General features: G+C 43.6%; 1 protein-coding gene across 11 annotated transcripts in view; it reads left to right on the top strand.

Annotated features, from left to right (window-relative positions):
* Positions 1-17120, top strand: part of sox5 (SRY-box transcription factor 5) — a 322851-nt gene that overhangs the window by 238362 nt on the left and 67369 nt on the right. For all 11 annotated transcript variants that reach the window (XM_078553632.1, XM_078553638.1, XM_078553630.1 and 8 more), the window contains one exon: positions 10699-10845. In XM_078553632.1, the coding sequence (XP_078409758.1) occupies positions 10699-10845 (147 nt within the window). The remainder of the gene's footprint in view (positions 1-10698; positions 10846-17120) is intronic.

Below are 17120 nucleotides of genomic sequence, written 5' to 3'. Positions count from 1 at the left end.
AGTTGTCCTGTTGGCAGCCCCATCAGGAGTGGTGGGCACTATTACAACAGGCAGGAGATTGCCCTCGAAGACGTACAACGTTATTAAAATTATTTGTGGCTACAGCTGCCAGGCCATCATTTTGGGGGGGGCGGGGGGACAGCCTCCACCTGCAGCAATGGCCCTGTGGTCAAAGTGGTGGGGGTTGGGTGGGCTGGATAAACCAAGAAAGCCTTTCCGGGCCACCCAGCCTGCTACTGGGAAGCCGCCTCCAGGGATCTGCCAGGTTGGGCCGCAACATGGGGCCCGTCCGTCACCATTAAGATCCGGGCAATGTCCCTATCTGGCACTGTTGATTATCACTAATAGGATACGCACAGCCGCCAGCGGATAGCAGTTTCTGCTGTTTAGCTGCCTCCAGCAAGACCACCAGGAACGTTTTGGCCTGTCAACCCAACAGTGACCTACTGGATCTCCTTCCCGACCCCACCTCCAGCCCTGCCTCCAGAGGCCTCATCAGGTTCTACTCTGGAATTAATTCAGACAAGGGCCTATAGAATAGAAAACTGAGTGAATCATATAGTCCATGACCTGAGTGGAAATAGCTAAGGATGATGTTGTAAGAGACCCAGGAGTCTTTGTTGACTTGACGCTAAACATTTCCAACCAGCACAGAGCAACAATTAACAAAGCAAATGGAATATTTTGCTTGATAGAGCCTGAGCAACAAGTCAGAAAAAGTTGTGGTAAATCTACACTGCTCTGGTCAAGACACAAGGGAGACAGCAAGCTCTGAAGACAGTGAGAGAAGATCCACGAGGTAAATGCCTTGTGTTAGAGGTTTCGGTTTTGAGGAAAGACAGGAAGAATTTGAGCTTCTCAGCCTTGAAAGGATATGCCTGAAGGGAGTGGGTATGTCGTGTGGGGAGAGGGGTGGTTAGGGGGATCTTTTTTTAAAATTCATTCATGGGGTGCAGGTGTCACAGGCTAGGCCAGCATTTATTACCCTTGAGAAGGTAGTGGTGAGCTGCCTTCTTAAACTGCTGCAGTCCATGTGTTGTAGGAACCAGACACAGTGCTGGTAGGAAGGAAGTTCCAGGATTTTTACCAAGCAATAGTGAAGGAACAGCGATATATTTCCAAGTCAGGGTGGTGTGTGGCTTGGAGGGGAACTTGCAGGTGATGGTGTACCCATGAATCTGCTGCCCTTGTCCTTCTAGGTGTTGGAAGTCACGGCTTTGGAAGGTGCTGTAGAAGGAACCTTGGTGAGTTGCTGTAGTGTATCTTGTAGATGGTACACACTGCTTCCACTGTGCATTGGTGGTGGAGAGAGTGGATGTTGAAGGTGGTGGATGGGGTACCAATTAAGTAAGCTGTTTTGTCCTGGATGGTGTCAAGCTTCTTGAATGTTATTGGAGCTGCACTCATCCAGGCAAGTGGAGAGTATTCCATCACACTCCTGACTTGTGCATAGTGGATGGTGAGTTGGCTTTGGGGAGTTAGTAGGTGAGTTACTCGCTGCAGAATTCCCAGCCTTTGAACTGTTCTTGTGGCCACAGTATTTATATGGCTAGTTCAGTTCAGTTTCTGGTCAACGGTAACCCCCAGGATGTCGATAGTGGGGGATTCAGCGATGGTAATGCCATTGAATGTCAAGGGTAGATGGTTAGATTCTCTCTTGTTGGAGATTGTCATTGTCTGGCACTTGTGTGGCTCGAATGTTACTTGCCGCTAATCAACCCAAGCCTTAATATTGTCCAGGCCTTGCTGCATATGGGCACAGACTGCTTCAGTGTCTGAGGAGTTGCAAATGGTGCTGAACATTGTGCAATCATCCACGATAATCCCCACTTCTGACCTTATGATGGAGGGTAGGTCATTGATGAAGCAACTGAAGATGGTTGGGCCTAGGAAACCACCCTGAGGAACTCCTGCAGTGATGTGACAGGGCTGAGAAGATTGACCTCCAACAAACACAACCATCTTCCTTTGTGTTAGGTATGACTCCAACCATCGGAGAGTTTCCCCCTGATTCCCACTGACTTCAGTTTCGCTAGGGCTCCTTGATGCCAGACTCAGTCAGATGCAGTGATTTTTTTTATGGCTAAGGATATTATAATTTCATATTTCAATGGGTGACCAACCAGTGACAGTGATCAGCACTACCCTCCCATACCACTGTTACCTTCCAATTTAGCATAATGAGAAAGGGAGGAGGGTACAGCTGAAATTTAACAGGTACAAATATGATCGCTATGTCATGTTTGCAGAAAGAACATTTGATCTACAAGAGCTGGGGAATTGAAGCATTTTCTGATAGTTTGAAAATAACTTGAAATATTTCGGATATACAGCTTTACGACATAAAATGTTAATTTCAGTTAGAGTAAAACAGACTAATAAGTTTCCTTCCCTAGCCCTGTAACCTCCACCAGCCCTACAACCTTACAAGACCTCTGTGTTCCTCTAACTCTGGCCTCCTGAGCATCCCCGATTCCCTTCATCCCACCAGTGGCAGCTCTGCCATCCATTGACTGGGCGCTAAGCTCTGGTCCGCTATTCAATTATATCATGGCTGATCTGTATCTTAACTCCACTGACTAGTCTTGCTTCCAAAACCTTTAATACGCTTGCTTGACCCACACCTATCAGTTTTCAATTGACCTAGATTTTCACAGGCATTTGTGTAAAGAAGAGTTTCCTGGCATCACCTCCAACCAGTGGAACCAACAGAGACAGGAAACTTTATCCCAGCAGCACTGTGCTGGGTTTGAACAGTTCCAGAGGTGTTAAAGAAAGTGCAGTGTAATACTGCCTCACCCAGCCAATCATAGGCTTCCATTTTTAGGCACCTGGCTGAGCTGGGTTTTTAGGCAATAACATGGAATGATCACTTCAGTTAAGCAAATATTCATCAGTAGGTACTTGATGCATTAATTAAAGGACATCTCCATCCTGATTATGTGCAGATGAATTGAAAATTGCTCTGCATCATAGCCCATTTTTGTCATGTCTAACTCAGCAAGCTGCCTGTGCTGAACGCTGTGCAGAACTCAGCAGCATATTTTTATAAACATATCTTTCCTTTTTCCTCATGGGCTGTCACCTTGTTTGTGATGAAGCAGTGTTGGAGCGAGAGAGAGCCTGGTGCTTTAGGGGATTGATGCCATTGCAATTATGTAAGCAGCTGACTTGATTGACCATCGTCAGCCGTGCCTTCAGCTGTCTGAGCCCTGGAATCCCCTTCCTGATACCCTCCACCTTTTTACTTCTCTCTCCTCCTCTAAGATACTCCTCAGTACCTACCTCATAGACATCTCCTTCCTTGTCAATTTTTATTTCCTGGTTATGCTCCTGTGAATCGCCTTATGATGTATTGCTCCATTTAAAGGTGCTATAAGAACATAAGAACTAGGAGCAGGAGTAGGCAATTCAGTCCCTCGAGCCTGCCCTGCCATTCAATACGATCATGGCTGATCTCATTTCGGCCTCAACTCCAATTTCCCGCCCTCTCCCCGTAACCTTTCAACCCGTTACTAATTAAAAATCTGTCTATCTCCTCCTTAAATTTATTCAGCGTCCGGGCATCCACTGCACTCTGAGGCAGTGAATTCCACAGATTCACGACCCTTTGAGAAAAGTAATTCCTCCTCATCTCTGATTTAAATCTACCACCCCTTAGCCTAAAACTATGTAAATACAAGTTGTTGCTGTTGGTTTTAATGAAGTGATAGAGACAATCTTAGTAAAAAATCTAAGTGATTGCACTCCTACTTCTACCACTTGGTGACCACTTAGCCAAGGCTTTTGGAAAGCGACACCAGCAACCTTTTACCATCAAGGGATGGTTCCACTGTGCCCAGCAGGTCTTGTTGGACTCGCTTATTGCCAAGTGCAAGAAGATCCAAAATTCTGTAGTCTCCTTTTCAATCATTCACTAAGATGTGTAACTGAAAATGCCATTCAATATCATCTCCACTCCAGCCCCTGATCTCAGGGAGATGACAGCACTGTCTAACATTGTACAAGTGACACATCTCAGTCACTACATGTACTGGCTTCATTTCTAAAATCTATAATTTCAAGAAAGAATAGCAAGTGTGGCAGTAACAAATCCTTCTAATGCAGTCCGAAGATTTTGGGTGTCAGTCTGAAGCAAATTTGGCTCTGACTTTAGTGATCAGCCCTGGTAGATTGATGACTGTTGGAACTCTACTTTTTTAGTGCAGTTGATGCACAGAAGAGTATAACAATGAAAGTAAATTATACCCTGATGGTAACACATTTACATTCTTTAATGAATCTATTAATGTCCTTGTGCCTAAAGGTACACATGAATGAAAAGATTTATCAGATAATTATCTGTATCTTTCAAGATGTCAGTTGACATCTATTATAATCTTGTAAGGTTTGAACAGATTCACCCAAAATACCTATTTGGTTAAATAAAATGAATTGCTTTCCATTGTCAGTAATGTTTCCAGTTAGAGCATTTTAACTTGTGAAGTTGGGCATCAGTATAAATGGTAGCCTGCCTGTCATCTGTGGAACTGTGAGGTTCCACAGCTGCATTTGTACAGCACCTTTCACATCCCCAGCACATTTCAAAGCACAATGTACATTTGAAGTGGAGTCACTATTGTGATGTCGGAAGCACAGCAACCAATTTACTTAAAGTAAGATACCTCAACAATAACATGATAATGACCAGGTGCTGTGATTGAGAGATAAATATTGGCCAGGACACAGGGGAGAACTCCCCTGTTCTTCTTCAAAATAGTGCCAAGAGATTTTTTTTACATATACCTGAGAGGGCAGATCTTTGGAATTGTCTACCCCAGAGGGTTGTGGATGCTCCATTGTTGTGTGTATTCAAGACTTAGATTGACAGATTTTTGATCTCTCAGGGAATCGAGGGATATGGGGAGTGGGCAGGAAAGTGGAATTGAGGTAGGAGATCAGCCATGATTATATGGAATGGTGGAGCAGCCACCAGGGATTACTCCTGCTCCTATTTCTTATGTTCGTACGGGAGCCTCGGTTTAACGCCTCATCTTAAAGATGGCACCTCTCAGTACTTGACTAGAGTGCCAGCCTAGATTTTGTGCTTAAGTATCTGGAGTGTAACTTGAATTCACAACCTAATCACTGAGGAATTGTAGCGCTATCCAATGGCCCACAGCTGACACCTTAAAAAAAAGACAAAGCCCCAGGATTAGTGATGAAAGTATCTCCTTTACTGATGGCTCGTCCTTAGTGTAGTTACAGTGAATTTAAGTTCACTGCACACAACAGTCCATGAAGCTCATCAGAAGTGTTGAATGGTGCTCCTGTCAGATTGCTTTATTGTGTGACTGCCGTAACAGTGAATAGGCAGCTGAGCCCCTCAGACCAGCACTAAATGAACAGCTGTACAATTTTCATTACTACAGGTGACTAGCTCAGCAGTTTCTTTTTACCTTGCTTAATGTGACAAAGATTAAGCAGGTTCCTTGCACGTGCTTCCACTTCCATGGGAGCTGCTATTCCTTCGGAAGGATGTGCAGATGTTTTGGCCAGGTCGGAATTTAATACTCAATTTCCTCCAAAGTGGAATCAGTAGCTGGGAAGGCAGGCAAACAGCTGTCTTCTCTTTTTAACCTACCCACCATCTTTTCCTGATGAGGAAGTATTAACTGGAGCTGCGAATCTGGCTCCAACACTTCCACCCCATCCCCCACGCTAACCCCCCCCCACCCTCGCTCTCCCCCCCCACCACCAAAAATTGCTGAGGAAATCTTGTTATCTGTCACTCTGCATTAATATTCACTTCTGTCTTTGATTTGGTAAACAAGCCCTGCCTGCCGTCCACCCGCAACCCCCCCACCCCACCACCACAACACCCCCCCCACCACCCCCCATAACTCTCCCCAGAATAAACACTGACCTCTCAGACTTAATTTTAGTAAATTATATATTTTTTAAAATTCCTCCACCTCATCGTGACCCAGATTTTTTTTGTTATTATTGTCCCTGTCTCTATCATAATTTCTTTCTCTTCCCCCTTCTGGATTTTTTCTGCCCCGTGCGTACCCCTGGCTGCCCCAGAGGGCAGAAGTGTCACATCCTTTATTTTCACCCAGCGCTCTCTCTTTTTCTTTCAACCACTTCTGAGCTTTGTTGCCAGTGAATGCTCCGTGCAGTAGTAAGTGGCTGTCAGGTCGACTGTGCCTCCATTCAGAATGCTGAGTGATAGTTATTGGCCCCTGTAATGGAACTCAATTCAAACAGCAAATAAGCTTTGAACCAGTGGACTGGATACAGCAAGATGTCAGCAGTTTAGTATGCATCAGCTCACTGAAGAGCATGTTTATTCTTTCGCACACACTGGAGCAATCAGAGGAACAAACTGGGTGTAATTGGACTGAAATTACCTAAAATCACATTCCGATTTACAAGCAAACTTCCTTACTTATGAGCATTCTATTTGCTATTGTTTGGGGAACGATATGGTGAATTGCAACATGAAAGAAAGTGCCTCATGTGGGATATTCCCCCCCCCACCCCATCCCAACCACATCTCCTGATTAAGAATTACTGGGTGGGGAAATTACAGTGAAGAATAGAGAAGTACAGCTGCAGAATATCATTGATGAAGCAAAAAATACTGTCTGAAAATAATAAACGGTTCTGGCCTTTGTTAAATCATGCTTAAATATAAAATTCATTACATAGCAAAAACAAAAACAGTTTCAATGGAAATCAGTGGTTAAATTTTGCTTCCCCAAATTAGAGCAGTAAATTAAGAAAAATATCATTCTGTTTCAAACCATGGGTGTGAAATATGACTGTTAACTCCATGGTGGCTGATTGGAACTTTTGGTTAACAAAGCAAATCATGTTAGGAGCATCAGCGGGTTTGATGTTTAATCTGTGCTGAATTATTAGCTGCACTCAGCTGAGTTGCTGGTCAGGAATTGGATCCAGTGTGCCCTAGGCTAAGCAGGGGAAAATAAAATCACCCATTGAACCCACTTGAGGTTTTATCATACAGACTCCCACTCTCAACTGTCTCTTTTGGTCTAACAGCCTTCCCCCCCATCATCCCCATCTTCAATATTTTTATAATTATTAAACAAAAGTGTTCAAAGAGTGAAAAAAAAAACTATGATTTTTCTCCTGAGTATTGCTCACTGTGTCCTGGTTATTAATCATTAATTCCTGGAGACTCCGGGACAATCCTCAAGGCTTGGTAGCCCCTGGAGCCACTTCCGATCCAGTGACGGCTCCTGCAGAGTGTAGGAGTGTGAGTGGTGTCTGGGGACTGGACTAGACTATCCAGTGATCCCACTGAGCCAGATACCATCCTCACATCCGCTATTGAGGCATTAGATCAGGACTTCGGAAACTGTTGGTCATGACTCCCATTGGGGTCATGTGATGGGGTTTTGGCGTCGCAAACTCTAAGGCAGAAATGGCTGTCCTGAAGTGCTCAGACTGATATCTGGCAGCTGTGAAGCCCCTTTATATTTTGTAGTGTTTTTTTTGTTGGTGGGCATGGTCTAATCGGCTGCTCTCCAAGGCCTGATTGCTGCTGCTAAAAAAGGCCTGTGAATAGGTAGGTGTTCGTTTTTTCTCGTGACCCCACCACCCCCCACTCAACAACTGAAAGCCACCTCCCCTTGCCCTGCTGAAAAAATGAAGCCTCCCACCCCCGCCCCCGCCCACTCCCCCAACGCAGCAATTCTTGCACCCTCCAAATTTTCACTCTGGGGGTCACACAAAGTGTGAGGAATTAAAATGGGGAGAAAGTTTGGGAAGCACAACATTAGAGTGATGGCATTTGGGCGTTCTGGGGTCCTGAGAACCATTTCCACTTTGGTTGAGGTGGGGAGAACAATTCCAGTGCACGTACAAGCCAATGAAATGATAAAACTAAGCTCCATACAGTGCCCGGAGATGTTCCTCTTTGTGCAAGGACTGCTATAAAAGGGAAACAGTTGCTTTGCAGTCTTAAGCAAAGCCCTCAAAATTCAAGCTATTGATCTGGACACCGTGAGCCAATGGCAGGATTGCAGATTGTAGAATGGAGCAACAAGGTTAAGTGTCCTGGGAATGGAGTCACATTTGTTATGACCAGGTGAGGAAGGTCAAATGACCCCCCTCTGTGCCCTATCCTCATTTGATTGCAACAAGTTTTTTTGAAAAGAGTATAATTGCTAATTCAGTGACTACTTAATTGTTCATGCGCTGTGATCATAAAAGAAACAACAGGAAAGCTTTTCTTGAGTTTAACAAAGAAAGAGGTTAGCTTTATTATACTTAAACTGATCTAAGTGAAATCATAAAATATACACTGACTTTCGCTCACGCACACCCTCGAAATTCACATACAGGTTACAGAGTGGAGAAGGATAGGTTGGCCAGATTAGGGAGTCTGTAAAAGAGTGCACAGTCTGTAGTTTGGTGACTCAGCTGGCTTCAGGCTGAATTCGATGGTCTCAATGCTTCTGTTTTTAAAATGTAGAGGCCGAGTTGGTTGTTCTTTGGGAGATAGTGGTGCTAGGTTTGATTCTCGTCTGCAGCAAGGTGTCCCTCGATGATCACTGTCAGCAAACAAGGCTCGAAGCTTACCAGGTGGGTGGGAGAAAAAAGGAGGGGCTCCATTTAGCTCTTCTCCCTAAATTGCTTGTCCCCCATTCTGCTGAGAAAACATGTGCTTAACACATACAAGAGTTGGCTTTTAATATGACCTTCCTTTTCCAGCTGCCAGGGGAATTGATAAAAAGACATTGCCCATGTATTCCAAAGTGACTTGATTAGCTCATGTCTGGAAGCTAACTTAGCCAGGGTCCCATTGTCGAAGCGATTAGTCTTAATGGCCCATCTCCAATTGTTGAATACCTCAGGTGATTGCCACAGATGCTTTGCTAAAGGGACATGAGATGTGAGGTCTTGACACTCCCCTGAAGTCATTGTCTTTGAGTTTTTCAGACAGACTGACTCCACTTCAATGAACTGTAATGTGGAACATATAGTAATGCAAATTGGGGTTAGCCAACTTGGACTGTGAGTTCAAATCACTTTAGTTTCTGTGTTTTTAAAAATTTTGTTTTTAAAATCCAGCTGTTGGATTAAAAATCATTATTGGGCATAAAGCATATCTTCATGACACATTATGCATTGACCTTCTTCATGAGGTATGGGCCCGCACAGCAATGAACCTCTGAAGTTGGCAAGTTTGTAATTCAGAGCCCTGTCATACCTCAACCAGGTTTAGGTATGAAGAACATTCTGTGGGGTGCTGATAAACCAAATAATTATTGGTTGACTAATACAAGCACCTTGACCCAAGGCATTGACTAGTTTATTGTTTTTGGTACATTGGAACCTTCCAGTACCTAACCAAATAAGCAGTTTTCATATTTGTGCTTCATCAGTGAATTCCTGCAGGATAGTTGATGTTTGGAGTGGAGGGGGAATCATTGGCCAGCCTAACACTATACTCATACAACTTCCAACACTCAGTGGTAGCAGTCGTGCCTCTGAAGCAGAAGGCCATGTTTGCACTTCAGCACAGAAACCAGGCTGTTGGTTGACAGATATCAACCAGGGAGATGACTCCCTGCTCTGTTTTGGATAGTGCCAAGGGATCTTTCAGCTCCACCTCAGAGAGGGCCTCGGGCTTACATCTCCAAAAAACGCTGCATCTCCAACAGTGCAGCACTTCCTCAGTACAGCACTGGAGTGTACCATCGAAACGATTGTGCGGTCATTTATCTCATTGCTGTTTGTGGGATTTTGCTGTGTGCAAAATGGCTGCTGAGTTTCATACATTACAACAGTGATTACACTTCAAATGTACTTAATTGGCTATGAATCACTTTGGCTTTTGCAGAGGTTAAAAAAGATGCTATATGAATGCAGGCCCTTTTGCACCCTATCTGCCAGCTGATAACACAGAGAATAGATAATGGCTAGCCCTGCCGCAGTGAGGTGAAGGTGTTGGTAAAAATCCAATTGTGCAAAAGTCTCTGCAAAATAACTTGAAATTTCAAGTGCTGTAAAACGGAAGTAAAATGCTTCTGTGGTTTGAGCCCTAACGTAGTAAAGAAAGTTGCTTTTGACGCCTGATCTTACATCGGTTTTCAACTCATCAGTTACCTGCCTTTGACTTTGAATATCTGAGTAATTGCCTTACTTGCCTAGGAACATAGGATTCAGGAGCAGGAGTAGGCCATTCAGCCCTTCAAGCCTGCTCTGCCATTCAATAAAATCATGACTGATCTGGTTATGGTCTCAACTCCATTTGGCCTCTGCCCTCCATAACGCTTGACTCCCTCGAATATCAAAAATCTATTTAACTCTACCATGAATAAATTCAATGACCCAGCCTCGATTACTGTCTGGGAAAGAGAATTCCACATACTGACGACACTTTGAGAGATTTTTTTTTCCCTCATCTCCATCTTAAATGGTAGGACCTCCTCTTAAACTATAACCCCTGGTCTAACCTCTCCCACAAGTGGAAACATCCCCCTGGTATCTACCCTATCCGTATCTTATATGTTGCAATAAGATCACCTCTCATTCTTCTAAACTTCTTGGTACAAGCAATGTGAAGTGGACAATGCAGGACCCACAATGAAGCCATCCCGGTCAATGCAAAATTGCAGGGTTAACACCAACTGTGGCAAGGAATGCGTGTATTTATAAATGATATCCATTGCTCCATTACAGCAGTTGTATGCAGCCCAACTTGCTGCGATGCAGGTGTCTCCTGGAGCCAAGTTACATGGCATGTCGCAGGCCAGCCTGAGCAACACTCTCTCACCCAACAACATCCAGACAGAGAAAAGCAGAAACACCCCTCCACCCAAAAGCAAGGTACTGTTATCATCTTCCAACTTATATTGACTTGCATATAATTCCGTTTGTTCAGAATCGATATAGACTTGTGATTTGAATTTTGACCTATTCCTTTTCAGGCTACAGGGATGAATTTTATTCAAAATCTGTGGGGTGGGGGCTGAGAGGAATAACCTCAGTGGGAATGCTTCTAAAAATGAAAGCTTCTTGCTTTTATTGGCAACATAAACATAAATGTCTTTATTTTTCTGAGAGATATTAAACTGAGGTTCCTCCTGCCTCTTTTGGTGAATGTATAAAAGATCCCATGGCACGATTGAAAGGGGAGCAGGGAATTCTCCTGGCTAACATCCATTCTTCATCCATCACCGGCCAAACAGATTAACGGGTCACTCAATTCCTGTGCTGTTTTTAGGACCTTGCTGTACAGAAGTTGACTTTCATGTTTGCCCATGCAGCAATGGTGATTGCACATTAAAAGTAAGTCATTGGTAGCGAGGCCACATGGGACACACAGCGGACATGAAAAGTGCTGTATAAATGCCGTCTCTGTTTTCTTTGCAGAGTCCAGGAAAGGTCCAGCATTTTAGAATTTGTTATCATCAAAATTTTAAAAATGGAGCTCTTTAAGAGAAATCTGAGTTGCATCAACAAAGAATATTGTCAATATTTAGCTTTGAATAGCTTTAGCCTGTTGTCTGGTCTTTGAGGTAAGAGCACATTGGGCAAAGATTAATTTTGGTAATTATGTGTTGGAGAGGGACCTCCTCTGATCACTTTCCATTGAAATCATTAATGTATCTTTTAGAACATACTTATCAGAGATAATTGTAACCTAACCTGCCAGGCAGAGATCTGCCAAAATCAGCATGGCTGACTGATTTACACCTCACCCAATTTTGCTTTCCCTTAAAAGACAATGGAAGCTAAAATGGGGTGGAGTGTAAAATGGGCAGCCACTTCAATCCCATCACTTCCCTGATGGGTCCTTCAGAATAAACTTACCCCCATTGTTGTGCTAGAGATAGCAAGGTGGGAAAACTGTTTACATTGTCATCAATACATGTGGACCAGAGGTACAAACCCTTCCTCCCTCCAGATGTTCAAAGCTCAGCTGCATGGCAACAGCACAAAATTTAGGATTTATTTTATGTTATTTCACAGGATGTGGGCGTCACCGGCCAGGCCAGCATTTGTTGCCCACCCTTAATTGCACTTGAGAAGGTGGTAGTGAGTCGTCTTCTTGAACCGTTGCAGTCCATGTGGGTTATTTATTTATTTCTTTGTCTATTTCTGCCCCCCCACCGCTCATTTCTGTCACTAACTCACCCGGTCCATTAACAGTAATTCAGCAGGTTGGGTGTGAACCTTACTCAGACCCTGGATTGGCTATGGTATTCTGAGCCACTGTTGCTCTATTGACAGATGAACAGAAGCGGGCAATGTCCATGCATCAAATCAGATAAGAAGTTCATTCTGTTGTTCTGCTTAACAACGTGACTGAGCATTGACATTGTACTTTGACTATTGTCGAGATAATCTGGATATCACCTTCCCAGCAAGGTCGCTGACTACAAGCTCCAGTAATAATTTTCAGTCTAGAACTATCCTCCTATTAAAATATTTATTGTACTTTGTACATAGCAACCTTTGACCCCTCGAACGGATGTGTCTGTAGCTATCTAAGTGCTCTTGCATCGTTATCTTTTGTATTTATTTATTTATTTTTGTGTGAGGAATGCTGTTGCTGGGAAAACTAAATATTTTTTTACCTGTTGCTTTTGCTGTCGGTCTCTGACTCACAGGTCATTTACAGCAGAGATTGTTGAACTGTGTGCTGTAATGCTCTCTCTGAGCTGCCCATTGTGTCTGTAGCTCATCACTTGACGCCGGTCACCACACTGCTGTTTGTTTGTGGGATCTTGCTGTGAGCTATTGCGTTTTCCAGATTAGAACAGCAACTACACCTCAAGTGTACTTCACTGGCCGTAAAGCACTTTGGGATGCCTTGAGGCTGTGAAGGTGCAACATAAATTCAAGTTTTTTTCTTTATTTTAAAGCTACCCTCCCATGTACTGTTTAGGAAATTCCTTCCCCAACAACCACCCACCACCCCCCCCACTCCCCCGCCACCCCACCTCTCCCCACACCAAAGATCCCTCTGAACAAGACTGCTAATTCGTTTTGTGCAATAAGGGTGAATACTTGTACTTATATTTTTGCAATATAAAAAAACACGGCAGCCAATCTTCACACAGCAAGATCCCACAAACCGCAATATGATAACAACCAGGGAATCAGTTAAGTGATATTGCTTGAGGGACTAATAACGGCCAGGACATCAGGCTGGGCCTCAATTTAATCTTCTCCACAAGATGACACCCCTGACACTGCAGCACTTCTTCAGTACTGGACTAGTGTATCAGATTAGATGCCTGCTCTCATTGGCGTGGGACTTGAACCCTCTGACTCAGAGGCGAGAGTCACTGATACCCACCGAGCTATAACTGACAAGACTGACAAATGAGCCTTTTGTTTTGCTGTAAGTACATACACACTAGTTACCATGTTCAGACTTCCCTGACCTCACGTTTGATTTTGGACTCTCAAGAGTGGGTCATCAGCCAGAAATAGGTTCAAGCTTTGGTACCAGATGTGAAGGGATCAAGGATTCTCCCAAGGACTCAGGATGGTCCATCTTTTTCTCCTTGTCTCCCATATATTGTAATGTTTATTAATATTACCTGTCTCCTTTACATTTCCTCACCCACACCAGTTTCACACAGACATTATTTGTAAGAGGGCAGACACACTGTTTGTTCCAAGGCCTCTGTCAAGGCTGTTAACCAAAATTCTGTTGCCAACTTGCACAAGTCTTGTTTAACCATCAGCCCTGAGCTCGCTGACCTACATTGACTTCCAGTCCACCAATATCTCAATTTTAAAATCATGTGCAAATCTCTCCTTGCCCCTCCCCTGTCCCTCTCACCTCCTCAAGCCCTGCTCCACCTTCCTCCAAATCTGACCTTTCTGCACTCCCCATATTCTTCACTCCAGCACAGCTGGCTGGGCTTCCAATCATCTTTGGCCTGAGCTCTGGAATTCTCTCCCTAACCTTATTGTCCCTCCACCCCTCTATCCTTTAAGGCAATCTTTAAAACCAACCTCCTTGACCTAGTGTTTGGTCACCTGACCTCATGTCTCCTTCTTTGGCTGGTTGTCAGTTGCTGTCTAATGGAATCTCCTGTGAAGCTTTGGAAGTTTTGCTGTATTCGTGTTATACAAGTGCAAGTTTGTGGTTGTTGCTGTTGAATCTGTTACCAACACATGTTGAAAGGCAAGCCTGGCTGACATGTCTACAGATTCCTCCCAGACAGCACAGCCAAGATTGGGAACTCCTGACATCAGGTACTGCGATATGATCAAATCGACTACTCCATCACATGCATTGCCCACGGGGAGCACATTGTTGTAGTCCCTCTTCCGTTATGTTAATTTCTTATATGTTTCAACGCCGATGAGCCCTGTTTTTCTGTAAAAGTATATTAAAATCATAAGTTGGGAGCACTCTTTGTAGATAAAGAAATGTAGAACTCGTTGTTTTTGCAGCTTTTGAGGGAGCTTGAAAATTTGTCAGCATGAGTAAACTCTGATGCTAAAAATTGATTCCACTGTGCATCCCTGCTGAAAGCAGGGCAGAGTTCAGTTTCAATCGAGAAGAAAATATAATTTGAAGATTGACAGTAGATGAGATACATGCTGTGCTCCATTGATTTTTATCTAGAGAGATAAAATATGTATAGAATATTGTTAAAAGTTCTTGAAATATGTCTATCTATGTAATAGAGAACAACAACAAAAACTTACATTTATGCAGAATCTTTAATATGATAAAACACCTCAAGGCACTTCAAAGGGGAATTATTAAACAACATTTGACAGCAAGACACATAAGGAGATATTAGGGCAGGTGACCAAAAGCTAGGGCAATGAGGTAGATATTGAGGAGCATCTTAAAGAAGAGAGGTGGAGAGGTTTGCAGAATTACCAAATTCACAGCATTATTACAGCGCAGAAGGAGACCATTTGGCCCATCATGTCTGCATCGGCTCTCCAAATGAGCATTTCACCTATTCCCATTCTCTTGCCTTCACCCCATAACTCTGCATATTGTTTCTTTTCAAATAATCACCTAATTCCTTCTTGAATGCTTTGATTGAACCTGTCTCCACCACACTCTCAGGCAGTGCATTCCAGACGCTAACCACTTGCTGTGTGAAAAGATTTTTCCTTATTTTGCTTTTGCTTCTTTTGCCAATTACTTTAAATCTGTGCCCTCTTCACTCTCGATTTTTTCACAAGTGGGAACAGTTTCTCCCAATCTACTCTGTCCAGACCCCTCATGATTTTGAAAGCCGCTATCAAATCTCCTCTCAGCCTTCTTTTCCCCAAGGAAAAACGTCCCAACTTCTCCAATCTATCTCCATAACTGACATTTCTCATCCCTGGAACCATTCTCGCGAACCTCTTAGGGAGCGAATTTCAAAGTTTACAGCCTAGGCAGCTGAAGGTACTGTCCCCAGTGGCGGAACAATGAAAATCAGGGTTACGTAAGAGGTCAGAACTGGAGAGTTGTTCTCTTAGAGTAGTAGGACTGGAGAAGGCTACAGGCATAGAATATCAAGGTCTTCAAGGGGGTTGGCCGTGAGCTTAGTTGGCTAAAAGTGTAGTGCAGAATAATGCCAATAGTGCAGGTTCAATCCCTGTATTGGCTGAGTAGTTTTTAGGACCTGCCTCATAGCTTTGCCCCATAGTGATGCAGCTGCCAAGCTACCTAGACGTCTTGAATTCTCCTTGCCTCTGGGGTCATGCAAAAGCAGCCAAGAAAGTGGAGGCAGCAGCATCCACCCTTCCTCCACTATAGTTAAATTCCTTAGCAAAGGTTTAACTGTAAAGTATGACCTTCAAAATTGCTTACAGCTTGGACATACTCAAATAATGAGGAGTCCACCATTACTACTACTGTTAAGGTCTTAGGAACAGGAGAGTCCATTCAACCCTTTGAGTCTGCTCCACCATTCATTAGATCATGGCTGATCTGTACCTCAACTCCATTTACTGACATTACTTCTAAAATCCACGAATATTCTTACTGAACAAAAATCTATTAATCTCAATCTTGAAAAAACTAATTGCCCAGAAGCCACAGGCTTTTGTGGGAGCGAATTCTAGATTTCCAATACATAGGCCCCATATGACAAAGAGATCTGGTGATTAACATACAAAAGTGGAATCTGTTGTCCTTGTGCTTCAAGCATAGTCTCTTTTGAACATTGTAGAATTTTAACAATTACCGCAGATTCACTCAAAGATGTCAATGTTGCCAGGAATGGATAAGTTTTAGGCTATATCAGCAAATCTTATGGATCTGAGGTTGTGGGGGGCAGCTATAGTTGTCTGTTTCTTTTCTCTAGGTGCTGAGAGACATTGGAAATGATTTAAGGCCTAAAGCTTCTGATCTGACATGCAGGTGACCCTGCGGGCCCACCCTATGACCCTCATCACAAAGACACCAATTTGACATGAGTGACCTATAGCCCATCTGCAAGAACATGCAAGGGCCTCGTCACCCCCATGTCCTTCTGAAGGCAGCTTCCCTGCTGGAAGGCTGCCACTTGATCTAACATTTAAAATCATATTCCATAGAGAAAATTAGAGAAGCCGATATTTGGAGGAATGTGTTGTTTCTCTCCTGGACTACGTGTGGTAAAGGATGTTAAAATGTTGGGGGTGGGGAGCGGGGCATGTGGTTTGATTGAAAATTTCAAAATGGAGATTGATAGGTTTTTGTTAGGCAAGGGTTATTAAGGCTTACAGACCGAGGTGGCTGAACGGGGTTAAGATACAGATCAGCCATGATCTAATTGAACAGCGGAAAAGGCTCAAGGGACTGATGGGTCTACTCCTCTTATCCATGTTCCTGCAAATTCACGAGGCAGCAGCACAGTGTCTGTGTAAGAACAAAATGTTGTTTTGAGTCAAAGCCCCCCCACCTCCACCCCGTGCCCTCATGAACTAATTGTTGTCTTATTAATCAGTCCAGGAGTGTGTGGGCGCAGCTGCAAGACGAACATTATCTGATTCAGCCATCCTGTCATGTGAACGTCCTATCTTAATTTGATGCAATTATTTCATCAACGGGATGATATCAGCAGCCTGATTAATTTATAAAGCATGTTTTTGCAACTGAATGTACCTCTTTGATTCTCATTATGTGCACTGATAGTGGCAAA

The sequence above is a fragment of the Cetorhinus maximus genome, chromosome 12, assembly GCF_964194155.1.
Source record: "Cetorhinus maximus chromosome 12, sCetMax3.hap1.1, whole genome shotgun sequence".
Lineage (NCBI taxonomy): Eukaryota > Metazoa > Chordata > Chondrichthyes > Lamniformes > Cetorhinidae > Cetorhinus > Cetorhinus maximus.
Note: the sequence above shows the minus strand (reverse complement) of the source record. Positions and strands in the feature narration are given on the sequence as shown.